We start from the raw sequence: 13,540 nt of genomic DNA on the forward strand, positions 1-13,540 counted from the left end.
GCCAAAAGCTTAGTTTGCTTTGTTGTTGTTGTTTAGTCATTAAGTTGTGATCGACTCTTCACAACCCCATGGACCAGAGCACGCCAGGCCCTCCTGTCTTCCACTGCCTCCCGCAGTTGGATCAAATTCATGTTAGTCACTTCAATGACACTGTCCAACCATCTCGTCCTCTGTCGTCCCCTTCTCCTCTTGCCTTCACACTTTCCCAACATCAGGGTCTTTTCCAGGGAGTCTTCTCATGAGATGGCCAAAGTATTGGAGCCTCAGCTTCAGGATCTGTCCTTCCAGAGAGCACTCAGGGCTGATTTCCTTCAGAATGGATAGGCTTGTTGGTTGTTGTGGGTTTTTCGGGCTCTTTGGCCATGTTCTGAAGGTTGTTCTTCCTAACGTTTCGCCAGTCTCTGTAGCCGGCATCTTCAGAGGACAGCACTCTGTGCTCTGAAGATGCCGGCCACAGAGACTGGCGAAACGTTAGGAAGAACAACCTTCAGAACATGGCCAAAGAGCCCGAAAAACCCACAACAACCATTAGATCCCGGCCGTGAAAGCCTTCGCGATACGTTTGTTCTCCTTGCAGTCCAGGGGACTCTCAAGAGTCTCCTCCAGCACCACAATTCAAAAGCATCCATTCTTTGGTGGTCAGCCTTCTTTATGGTCGAGCTCTCACATACATCGCTACTGGAAGCGTTTGCTAGTCTGTTGCAAACAAACTACCATAAATTCTTATAGCTGTGATATTTCAGTGTGACGTATGATGCTCAGTTTCACTATGGTTAGCCATTTTTGGGCTACATTAACCCTGGGTTTGGTTGCTCAGGGCTGTCCTTCCACTGCTGACCTTAACATGTACCTTCTTTTTCCTCCCTTCCCCCCTCCCCCCCCGCCCTTCCCCACTACAGTATACAAGAGTGTGGATTCCTGATTCAGAAGAAGTATGGAAATCAGCCGAAATCATAAAAGATTACAAAGAAGGAGATAAAACTTTGCACCTGAAACTTGAAGATGAAACGGTATGTCACCCTCTGCTCACTCACTCTCTTTCTTACCATCATGTATTTTTGTTAGTTTTGTGTGTGATTTTTTAAGGAATTCTGGAAAAGCATTTTGAAGTTCAAGCAGCTGGAAGCAAAACTTTAAAGTTCCCTCAGTGTTGGGAGAAATTCCTGGAGGAAATGTTTTAATAGTATATGCCATTTCTCAATATAGCTAGTGCAAAAGACAGGAAAACTTAACTTTCGGTGGTTACAATTCTCAAAATACTCTTGTGTGGGGCCATGTCCTCTGGGTGTGATACGGAGCAGCAGTGCCTTATAGAGGAAATTAAGAATTTTGAGTTCTACCTCAAAAGCATCTCTTAAAGTCTCAGTATGGTTCAGTGCTTGTGATATTAAAAGAGCATTGATAACATATGGACAGGGATAATTGTGAAACTTTTGTGTGTGTCTAAGAATCCAGGATTACACCATGCAAGAAATTTATGCATTTATTATGCCTGGTCTGAATATTTATGAAGATAAACTCTTAAGGCATTGAACTGTATGTATGAATCCACTGAAATTGTTTAAATCTGCATAAATTTGAAAATGGCTAAAAACAATGTTTCATAAAGTAAGTAATTAGTGAATCCGGTGATCTGAATTCTTGTAATGCTGATGTTCACCCAGTGTATGGATCTGGTTAATATTATTGACCAGAAACATGTTGACTAAATATGGACCAGAGGGGAAATTGTGTAAGCATCTCCCTCACTGCTCTGTGGACAAGGAAAATGCCATAGTTGGTAATAGTGGGCAGGAGGCTCTTAAGCTATTTTTGTTTCACTCCACTGTTGGCAGCACACTACCCATAGAGCTGGAAGGAACTATCTGATCTAGTTGTCTGCCAGCTTAACTCACTGAGCTATCCAACTAGCTAAATATTAGCAGCTGGCTGGATAGTTCAGTGAGTTAGGCTGCGGAGTGAGAGGTTGGGAATTTGATATCCCACTGTGCCTGCCAGGAGTAGAGCCAGCCTGCATAGCCCTGGGTCAGCTGCATGGCCCCAGGACACCCCCAGAAGAAGGGAAGGATAAACCACTTCTGAGTACTCTCTACAGTGGTGCCTCACTTAATGGTGATAATCCGTTCCAGGAAAATCACCGTTAAGCGAAAACATCGAAAACCGAAAATAAAATTCTGTAAGCCACCCAGAGTGGTAGGATGGGCGGGATATAAATAAATAAATAAATAAATAAATAAATAAATAAATAAATAAATAAATAAATAAATAAATAAATAAATAAATAGCCCATTGAAACGCATTGAAAACCTTTCAATGCATTCCAATGGGCTTAAAACTCACCGTCCAGCGAAGATCCTCCATACGGTGGCCATTTTCGCTGCCTGTATAGCGAGGAATCCATCCCTAAACACAGCGGGGAGCCATTTTTGTTATCCGGCGGCCATTTTGAAAGTGCCGATCAGCTGTTGAAAAATCATCGTTTTGCAAAGAATTGGTTCCCAAAGCAGGGAACCGATGATCGCAAAGCGAAATCCCCCCATTTAGACCATCGTTTTGCGATCACAATTGCGATCGCAAAAAGATCGTTGTAAAGCAGATTCGTCGTAATATGGGGCAATCGTAAAGCGAGGCACCACTGTACCTAGAAAACCCTGAAAAGGGTTGCCATAAGTCAGAATTGACTTCAGGGTACACAATTGTTATTATCAGGTAAATATTGCATGTTCATAAAACATTTGTGTAACATGCCTAGATCTTTGGAGCTGAAATACAACAGTATTAACAGGGTTTGGGAGTTGATCTACAGATTGGGATTGCTTCAACAAAATCTCCCAAATATTTGCTGCCGTATGATTTGGAAAGGACTTGGTACGATGACTTCGGGTCGCACAGAACGCTGCTGTGAAAAGCACAGAATCGATTACAGTGACGAAGGCCACAGCTTCATTTGAAACCACCACGGGCTGGCTAGTAGTGAACATCCAGTATGTTTAACCCACTTGGCCAGCAGTAGCATTAGCAACCTTTTCTCTCAATTACTCAGTTGCAAATCTGCCGTGTTACTAAGCCAGGGGAGCAGATGCAGTTTTTACAAACAGAATGTTCTCCAAGGACATTGTGATTAATTGACATGGTTTGCCAAAACAACAAAAGAAAGAAAGGGGGGGGAAAAAACACACCACCCACAACCATAGTAAATTTCTTAGTTAAAGGGACAGTTGGGCCTTAAGAATGAGAGTAAAGTCTAAATGGATCATTAAATTTGGAGGTGGAAGGCCTGGAGCTGCAGAATCTTTGGGCAATTAGACGATTATTGAATGATTTTTTCTGTCCCAGCTGGCGGTGCCTCATGTTTTTTAGAAATAGGCCCTCCCTCCCCCCCCATCCAAATCCCGTAAGGAAGTCTGCCAGTTCCCAGAGCTTGGGAGCAATTAGTTGTACATTGCTCATTTTTTGTAATTAATTCCTTTCCCCGATAAGCAAGGTATAGCTGTGTTATAACATACTTGTAACTTCACACGCAGTATTGTCATTCCTTTGTGTTCTGAGTGGAACTTCAAAAATCATTTCTGTTGTTATAGAGGTTGAGTCCTCTCTAAATGGTAGAGCCAGAATAGTACATGCTTCAAGTGTTGTCTCAGGTTCTCTGTTGTGTTGAATTGGCAATATGAGAAGTGAGTATGTTTTGTATCATGGGCACCAGCTTGTAACATGGAATACCTCCCTCCCAAAGTAACTAAAATAGTTACTTTAGTTACTTTTGAGAAATTGGAAAGTTCTTTTAAAAACTGATAACTACTAGCACTTTCTGGGAGTGGCTGGAGCACCCTGGTTCTTAATCACTTCAGGAAGTTTGGATAGCAGTTGGCCTCACCTCCTGTATTTTACTTGAGGAAACTAACTCTGCGTTATCTTAAGAGTGGTAAAGAGGAAGAGCAGGCAAGAAGCTAGTGTTGCTGGATCAATGGGTGTCTCATTTCCTCACATTTCAGGATCGAAATCTGAGAGCAGGGCGGCAGGCCCTTGTGATGTCACAGAAGCAGGGCAGGCAAATGGTCCCTCCCCCCAAATGTTTGTGTTGCTCTTGCCAAGGTGTGTGTGCCACAAGAAGGATCAGCTCTTGCAAAGCTGAATGTCTTATCCTTGCTGTGCTCAAAACAAGACTGTGGAACCAGTATTAGTGCACCCAAAACACAGGAGGATGCACACACTCTGCCCGTGGTAGTGTTTTGAAGAACACAGACACATCTTCTCACTGTGCTGGCGAGTCTTGGTGCCCCTGGGAAAGACTAGAGAGGGAGGGCCGGGCTTTAAAAGCAATCTTTAAAGCCTATTGAACTGCACAGTGCAGCTTGCCTTATAATTTGTCTCCCTGTTGTGGGAACCAGAGAAGTACAGGGATTCCCTGGGCACCCTAAGAGCTGGCAACCCTAAAAGCTAACGTCAAACGGTATGTTGCTTTGAAGCAATGACACCAGACTTTCCCAGATGGTTAAAGGGTCCAAGGCTTGACAAAGGAAGCCTGTGTTTGCTTTTTTTTTTTTTTTTGCAAACAAGTTCCCCAGCATTTCTGCCAGGCAGATTCAGGAGGCGATAATTGCCTCTCCTGTGGCTGGTTGGCTGGATTCAGCAACATCTATCAGCATCTGTGGGGGGGGGGAGATGCTGGGCTTGTGACTTGTGCAATTCCTGAAGGGTTTTCATTGGGTAAGTGGAAGAAGAAGGTGCAGGTGCTGCAGCTCTGGAAGCAGATCAGACAAAGCTGATCCTGGGGGTGCTTGTGGTTTAATTTGTGGATAGCGGTGACTTTTATAAAATAGAAACAAAGGGCGGTAAGATAAGGAAGATGAATGTACAGATTAATGTAATTGTACATGCTCTTTTTGCTGTGTTGCGATCCGACAGCAAATTGGCCCTGCGTTGTTGTTTTTTTTCAAAATCTTTCATCTGAAATGCATGTCTGCATTGCTATTGCAGTGTTGTGGTAGAAGCCTAGAATATTTCACCTAATTCAGTGCAAGCTTCTTTTCAGTAGCATTGCCTGATCGATTTAAATGAAGGGGATCAGTAGTACAGCTTTGAAGAAAAGGGGCTACACGCAGTGCTTCCGGTTGATATCTGCTGAATTTCAATGTAGATGTGGCCTTTTAACGGGCTATGAAGAAAACTGCTGCGTTATGGTTTCTCTTACACACACACACACGTATGGGTCTTGCAGTTGCATGGATCCATGTTTGGAACATTATAGCACTGAGTAGATTTTTTTTGTGAAAGTACTTTCCTTAGCACAGGACATGAGTCAAGAGGATATCCCTCATCATCTTTCCTTCCGTCCCTTTTGTCTGCTGGGAGAGCAGCAGCACATAGGAAAAAAAGTCATTGTCATAGCTTATACTGGGTCATAATTTATAGCATAATCCAGCTAACATGTGCTGGATTATGGAGAAAGCCAGAGAGTTCTAGAAAAACATCTACTTCTGCTTCATTGACTATGCAAAAGCCTTTGACTGTGTGGACAGATCCTGAAGCTGAGGCTCCAATACTTTGGCCATCTCATGAGAAGAGAACACTCCCTGGAAAAGACCCTGATGTTGGGAAAGTGTGAAGGCAAGAGGAGAAGGGGACGACAGAGAACGAGATGGTTGGACAGTGTCACCGAAGCGACCAACATGAATTTGACCAACTCTGGGAGGCAGTGGAAGACTGGAGGGCCTGGCATGCTCTAGTGTCTAGTCCATGAAGAGTCGGACACGACTAAATGACTAAACAACAACATAGCTGGGTTGGTGTGCCATTTTCTGAGGAAGGCTGCAGTGCAGCGGGCAAAGTTGCCTATCTTCCTTCTTCCTCTCTACCTTTTCCACATTGTTGGTTGGAAGGTAACTGATGGCTCTTGCAAATGACCTGAATTGGTTGTTTGCAGGGGCCCTTCAGCATTACATTGAGGTTGGTAAGCTAGGCAGTCTTGCTTAGAGATACTGTACTTGATTCAGTCATGACTTACTTGGTTCTCTTTAACATGCTGAGAGGGAGCTGCCTAGAAATGCTCTCTCCATCATTGCTTTTTCCACCTGGAGAGCAGTGTGTCTACAGAGAGGTTTTTCTGCTTGCATGGAGGCCTTCCACTCAACCAAGAACCCTGCATGGAACTGTAGACATGAGTGTGGACCTTTTCTTTGCGTACACATTAGAGACAGAGATGCTAAGAGAGGGAGTTGGCCAGTCTCCCCGAAGTACATTAGAGAAAATTAAGTGGAGACTGAATAAGGCTTACGGGAGACAAGAATTTTGTCAGCTATCTTCCAATAATGGGCTGCTGTGTCCCCCAACCCAAATTTAAATTGCTTAATTTGCAACAAATGAAATTGGGAGGTGAGGTTGTTTATTATTTATTTATTTTATTTATTTATTTAAAATATGTATAGCCCGTCTTTCTCCCCAGACAGGACCCAAGGCAGCTCACATCATTAAAAAGACAATATTCAAAAGCTAAAAGCTGTAAATATACAAATATTTAAAAAGAATTAAACAAGCATTATATCAAAAAGGCTAAATAAAACCAAGACTCAAACATATTTGAAGCAGTGGAATACAACAGTCTATTTAAAAATCCCACCCATCATTAAGGGAAAGCATGCCTGAACAGAAAGGTCTTTGCCTGGTTGTGGAAAGACAGTAATGATGGGGCCAGCCTAGCTTCCCATGGGAGAGAGTTCCAAAGTCTGAGAGGAGTGGCAGAGAAGGCCGTTTCCTGTGTCCCCACCATCGTTGGGACAATAAGAGCTTCAGATTTATGGAGTGAAAATAGAGGTGCATAGGGATGCATTTATGGTGGTAGTGGGTGACTTTTTGTCACTCCATGCCCCCACCCTATGGAACAATATTGTTCTGCCACCTGCTGAATAAAAGCAAAAAACCCCACAAAAAACAAAAGAGGAAAACGTACAGTAATTGTATAAAATACCTCTTACAAGCATAAAATATATCCAATGTAAAGTGTATAAACGACAGTTGAGAGTTTATACACTCTCTTATACGGAAAGTTCTGTATAAGTCAAGAGAAACGTTTCTAGCTCTTCCTTGAAATTCTAGGGTCTGCACAGATCATGTTGGTACTTTCTCTGATGCCTAGAAAACATTTTTCTTCTATTTACACTGATTATGGTCCATCTTTTTTTTTTTTACCTGACTTTTTGGCACTTTTTGATCAGTTTGATGTGTGCAGTTTTTTGTGGCTCTTTAGTCATAATCCAAAGCTTGTGTGCATGTCTTTTTGAGAGCTTCTAGTACAATACTGCTTGTCTCCAAGCTGAAGAGAGATTAGAGCTATGTCTACTAGGTTCCTTTCCATTCATATTCAGTAGCAAAGCAGAGGTAGGAGTAAGGGGATACAGGCTCTAATGCTACACCCCAGTTACATCTTGGATAGTAATGCCAATAAAGCAGCAGTTGAACTGTGGGTTAAATTAGACTATCTTCAGTCCGAAACTGAGGGATTAATTTGCACAATCCAAGACCAAGTTATTTGCACTCGACTCGATACTACCAGAACATAATTATGAAGCAAGGTGTATATGGCGCTATGTGTAGGGCCTGTCACAAATATAAAGAAACCATTCATCATACCATAACTGAATGCTCCAAGGTAGCGCCAAGGGATTATCTCTAGAGGCATAACTAAATTGCAAAATTCATTTTTCAGCAATTAGCTAAATAAGTATGGATTCTTCACATCGTTTCTCCATGTTATGAATTCCAACCACCTCCAGTTTTTGAAAACAAAACTGCAGTGCTATACAGGGACAAGCAAGTAATCACAGATAAAACACTTGGTTTTCTCTGTGGATATGATGCTTCTGGAGGAGCAACAAAGAAAAACATTCCTTATAAAAGTTGGAGTTATGTCAACAAGCAACCTCAAAAGAAAAGAAAATATCAAACATTAAGGCAAAAATTAGAAACAATATGGAAGCAAGATCATTTGTTCTTCCCCCTCATACTGTACTGATTTTAGCAACAGAGTTGTTCCAAAGTTTTTGATTACCAATTTAAAACAAATACCAATAGCTGTTGTCACTCAGAACTCAGTGATTTTGCAGACATCATCCTACCAACAGATTTTTAGGACTTGACTCCTAATTTATGGGCTTTGGCCCATCCCCATGCACCAACAATGCGGAGGAATAGGAAGCTGAAGAAGGATGATGAGGATGCAAGAGTACAATATAACTGTTTGGGGAAAGTTTAACAGAAGAGGTTTACTCTGCTTTTGTCCCTGAAATGATCTTGAACATATTGTAGGCAATGCCTCTCTGTAATACAAAATCATTGATTTTTAAAAAATGAGTTTTGAATAGTTGCATTCATCTTCGGTTTCATGCTGTCAAATATGGTGTGTCTTTCTCCTGTGACTGGCCTTAACAGTCTGTTTTCTTCAAAGAAAACAGGTTAGAACCTAGAATTGTCCAGAATTTAGAAAAGTTATAGGAAGGGGCTATACCTTCCAGAATTCCCAGGTTAGTATGGTTATGGTGGTTGGGCAGGGTGGATAAAAACAAGTTTTTAAAAAATCTGTTTGATTTAAATCACAATTTAAATTATGTGGAAGTTGAGTCATGGCAACAGGACTTCGTTCTTGTTAGGTTGAAATGTTTCGCTACTCATCCAAGTAGCTTCTTCGGTCTGAAGTAGCTTGGCTGAACTTCCAGATAACATCACCGGGATGACTGAGAATCTTCACAAATTTAAATCAGTGGTTCTTAACCTTGGGTTACTTTGGTGTTTTTGGACTGCAACTCCCAGAAGCCTTCACCACCAGCTGTGCTGACTGGGATTTCTGGGAGTTGCAATTCAGAAACACCTGAGTAATCCAAGGTTAAGAACCACTGATTTAAATAAAAACAAAACAAAACATTTTTTTAAAATTTAAATGTCAATGAATCAGATTTTTAATATTTAAATTGTAATTTAAATCAATTTGTTTAAGTCAAATCCATCCTGTGGCTGAGATATTCTGGGAATTGTAGTCTCAAAAAGTAACTTTTCCAAGATTTCCTTTTGATAGCTTCCTTTGTTGCTATGTTACATCCTCTGGAAAGAACCAGGAGGGTCCTTTTTAAACCACACAATATCTGGGACTTCACTGCTGTGGCATTTCCAGCATATGGATAGCCATATGGTGAAACTTTTTGGCTGCGTGTCAACAGAACAGCTGTGCCTCCAAATTAGACTAAAAGCAGGAGGATATTTGCTCCCCTTTTTTTCCTGTAAACACCTTTGACACATCCCTCAAGATGTTATTTCCATCTAGCAAATAGCAAATGAGTGGAAGGAGGGAGCAAAGTGGCATCTCGGTTCGAACCAGGAGCCTTCATATCAGATTCACATCCTGCTGATGCTTCTGATTAATTTTGCACAAGTCTCTTGAAACTTCTGACAGCTACGTTCTCTGGCAAAAGTAAAGAGGGAGGCTATGTGACGAATCAAGGGAATCCGAAAACTTGTTCCCTGCATACTTATTGCATCCAAAAAGCTGCCTAGTTTAAATTGGTGGACCTCAGAAGTAATAAAGTATAATTAAGTTACATTTCAGAAGTAATCTTCATGAGTGTGAATGAGTTTGCTTTATTGGTAAAGCAAGCATGTTTTTTGATGCCATTTCAAATGTACTTTTTAAGGGCATTTGTAGAACTCTTTCGACTGTTTCAAGCTTTATGCCATTCAAATATTAAAGAAGAATAACTAGCAGCACAACAGATTGTCTTCGGTATGTTGTAAAAAGCAGCAGCAGTTAATTATTTTGTAAGCAGGCTAGCAACTAATCTCAGTGCTTCCGAGATGTTTTTGGACTGCAGCTCCCAGAAATCCTGGCCAGCTAGTGGTGAAGGCTTCTGGGAGTTTTAGTCCAAGAACATATGGGGGACTCAAGGTTGGGAACTATTGATTACTAGTGGGACTGAATGACTTTTATATAGAAAAATTCCAAACGCTGAGGACCATATGTAATGAGTTTCAGACAGTTGGCATTGTGCATGAGTTTAAAAGTGTAGCGCCCATCTTTAAAAATGTTTTTCTACTTATGGTTGCTTGTTTACTAGATAAATAACCATTTTTACTCCGTCTGAGCAAGACTGTGAACAACAGATAAGTCACTCTGGGACATTGTGTTGGATGGGAGATAATATGTTTACTTCTTCCTTGTATGTTTCTTGTACATTCATAAACGTACAGTGGTGCCTTGCTTAACGAGCGCACCGTATTACAACGAATTCACATAGCGATCCGTTTTTTTGGATCGCTAATGCGAAGACATACCGACGGTTCCAATGGGCAAAACTCGCATTGCGAAGATCGGTAAGCATTTCGCTTACCGATCTTCGCATTGCAATGTCGGGGAATCAGCTGTTCGGCGGTTCCAAAATGGCCGCCGGATGACCCAAAATGGCCGGGTGCGTTTTCGCACCCTGCCCTCGCTTACCGAGGGCGCGAAAATGGCTGCTGCTATGGGGAAACATCGCAGAATGGTGAGTTTTGTGCCCATTTGGAACTGGGCACAATGGGTTTCCCCGTTCCGTATAGCAATGTTTCCCCATAGCGAAGGTTAATCCGGAACGGATTAACCTTGCTATGCGGGGCACCACTGTATCTTGTATCACACTCTCTTCTTTTCATCCTGGGTTGTTTTTTTCCCCTAAATCAGAGATACTCAACTCATTCAGATTTTCTTTCATAATTTGCATCCATGTCCCTCTTCTCCTTATAACTTTTCATGTAAAGCCCCTGCTGTACCTCATCAACCCTTCAAACTGCACCATTAAACTTGGCTTCCTTCCTTTCTCCAGTTTCATTTTCAGCTTATAAAATATGGATGGCGTCTCTTAAGAGAAATAAAATGTACATTAAGAGAATATATAGATTAATAGTTTTAAGGATGGCTTTATTTTATTGTTATAAATAACAAAGGCATCAAGACTAAGTCAGCCATGAAAACCTCTTGATCAGCTGAAAAGAAATCCTTAGTAAATATAAGAACATTGAAATGAGGCTCAGCCTGGATCAGATAAACTGCATTGAGGGTGAAGTCTGTTCTGAATTAGAGATGGGGGTATTTGTATTCATATGCGAATGCGAGTATCCCCCCACAGGTGGAAATAATGAGGGTCTGGCCCCATTGGGGCTGGACTGTCCACTCACCATTTCGCTGCCGATGCTAGCTCGACGGAGCCTTCCTATCGCACTGTTGTCCACAATGGATTAGCCACTCCTGGCAGGAGGCAGGATGACAGGTGTCTCTCCCAGGTTGCAGAGTGGCTAATCCATTGCGAAGAACGGCATGATAGGAAGGCTCTGTCGAGCGCACGTGAATGGCAGAATGGTGAGTGGACAGTACGGCCCCATGGTGCTAGGCCCTAGTAATTTTCACCTGTGGGGGGATATTCGTATACAAATACGAATGCCCCCCATCTCTATTCTGGACAAGATTACATAACCTCTGAAGAATCAAGCTCACAGTTTAAGGAAGCTTTGAGGCCTGGTTTTGCTCCTTAAGTTGGCCACTGTTGGCAGGAGTGACTTTATTGAGCTTTGGCTGTTGTACCAGTTGCTGGACAGCTCAGTGGCTTAGGTCTCTGGCTGTGGAGCCAGAAGTTGGGAGTTCAATTCCACACTGTGCCTCCTTGAGAGGGGCTGGACTTGATAATCCATAGGGGCCCTTCTAGCTCTGCAATTCAAATGTCATTTATTTACTCACTCACTCACTTATAAGATTTTTACCCTGTTTTTCCCTTTAGAAAGGACCCAAGGCACCTTACATCATGGAAAGACAATATTTGAAGACGAAAACAATGAGTTTACAATGGTGGCTTGCATAATTAAAAGACAATATTTAAAGCTAAGAACAATGAGTGTAAAGAGACAGCTTACATCATTAAAAACAATATTAAAGCTAAAACAATAAGTATGCAAACATTAAAAATGAACAAATATCACTCTGAGAGATGGTAAGCAGAAGTATTACTCAAGACCCAGTCAGAGCAGTAATACATAACAATTTATCTGAAAGTCACTTATGTAGCCAGTCATGGAGAGAAAGCTTGCCGGAAGAGAAAGGTCTTTGCCTGCTTGTGGAAGGATAGCAAAGATGGGACCTGCCTGGCCTCCGGAGGGTGGGAGGGGTTCCAGAGTCTGGGAGCAGTCACAGAGAAGGCCCTCTCCCATGTCCCCACCAAATGCACCTGTGAAGGGGGTGGATCTGAGAAAAAGGTCTCTCCTGATGATCTCAACACCCAAGCCAATTCATAATGGGAGATACGGTCTTTGAGACAGCTTGGACCCAGGCTATTTAGGGCTTTATAGGTTGAAACCAGCACTTTGAATTGTACTGGAAGCTGATCAGTAGCCAGTGGAGCTGCTATAATGGGGCTGGGTGGGTTATATGATCCGTGTAACCAGCCCCAGTCAGCAATTTGGCTGCTGCATTTTGGACCCTATGAAGACTCTTGGCACTTGCCATCAGCAGGCTCATGCTGTCTTTCAAAATAAGGTAGACCAGAAGGTGTCTGCTGTAACATATGTTGGTAGTCCTCCAGTTCACAAGAAGTGTTTCTCTTTGAAAAATATGTTTTAATAATGTGCTCGTGACTTAATGGAATGGTGGTCGGGTCAGATTCCTCCTTAGGGTGTGTGTGTGACAAATCTATAAGCAGTCTTTTGATGTAGCGGAATTCTCTTGCTGCCAGTTCCTAGCACAACCTTTTTGTTAGTTTATGCATCCATTCATCCTCTCATTGGGTCTCCTTGTCTTTTTCTGTCCTAAAAACCACAGATTTCTTGAGTTGCGGAAACAAAGAAGCACTTGTAGTTCTTCATGCCGCTGTTTTCTTCCTAATCATCCTTATTTATCATTCCAGATCCAGGAATATCCCATCGATCCTAAAGCCAACAAGCTTCCCTTCTTGCGCAATCCGGATATTTTGGTGGGGGAAAATGATCTGACCGCTTTAAGTTATCTGCACGAACCTGCCGTCTTGCACAACTTAAAAGTCCGATTCCTGGAATCAAATCACATTTACACGTATTGTGGTGAGTTTTGCAATGTCCTGTGCTTTACGGTATATGTGAGTTTGGGGGCCGAGGAGAAAGGCAGGGGTGTCAAAAGTGAAAGAGGCAGTAAGTTCAAAATTTTACCTTTGGAATACAACTCTCAGAATGTCAGGCTTTTGAGTTTCAGTGGAAAAAACCTAATGCTACCACCCTCAAGAGAGAAGATAAGGTAGCTGTATTTACTCATAAGATAGGAATTCTGACTCATTAAAGCACAGTTTGCCTGAGCAAAGTGTTGCTTTCTACAACTCATTCCTTTATACTTCTCCTCCTACTTGTAAATAAAGTAGGCATGGCTGTATTCAGTATAGTGGTGCCTCGCATAACGAGCGCACCGTTGAACGATGAATCCGCATTGCGATGCAGATTTCCCCATCGCTAATGCGAGGGCATGTTCGCATTACAGTGGGGGAACAGCTGTTCGGCAGTTCCAAAATGG

General features: G+C 42.2%; 1 protein-coding gene across 4 annotated transcripts in view; it reads left to right on the forward strand.

Moving 5' to 3' along the window:
* Positions 1 to 13,540, forward strand: part of MYO5B (myosin VB) — a 339,707-nt gene that overhangs the window by 91,737 nt on the left and 234,430 nt on the right. For all 4 annotated transcript variants that reach the window (XM_072992940.2, XM_072992941.2, XM_072992942.2 and 1 more), the window contains exons 2-3: positions 900 to 1,010; positions 12,909 to 13,080. In XM_072992940.2, coding sequence (XP_072849041.2) covers positions 900 to 1,010; positions 12,909 to 13,080 — 283 coding nt within the window. The remainder of the gene's footprint in view (positions 1 to 899; positions 1,011 to 12,908; positions 13,081 to 13,540) is intronic.

This window comes from Pogona vitticeps, chromosome 2, assembly GCF_051106095.1.
Source record: "Pogona vitticeps strain Pit_001003342236 chromosome 2, PviZW2.1, whole genome shotgun sequence".
Taxonomy (NCBI): Eukaryota; Metazoa; Chordata; class Lepidosauria; order Squamata; family Agamidae; genus Pogona; species Pogona vitticeps.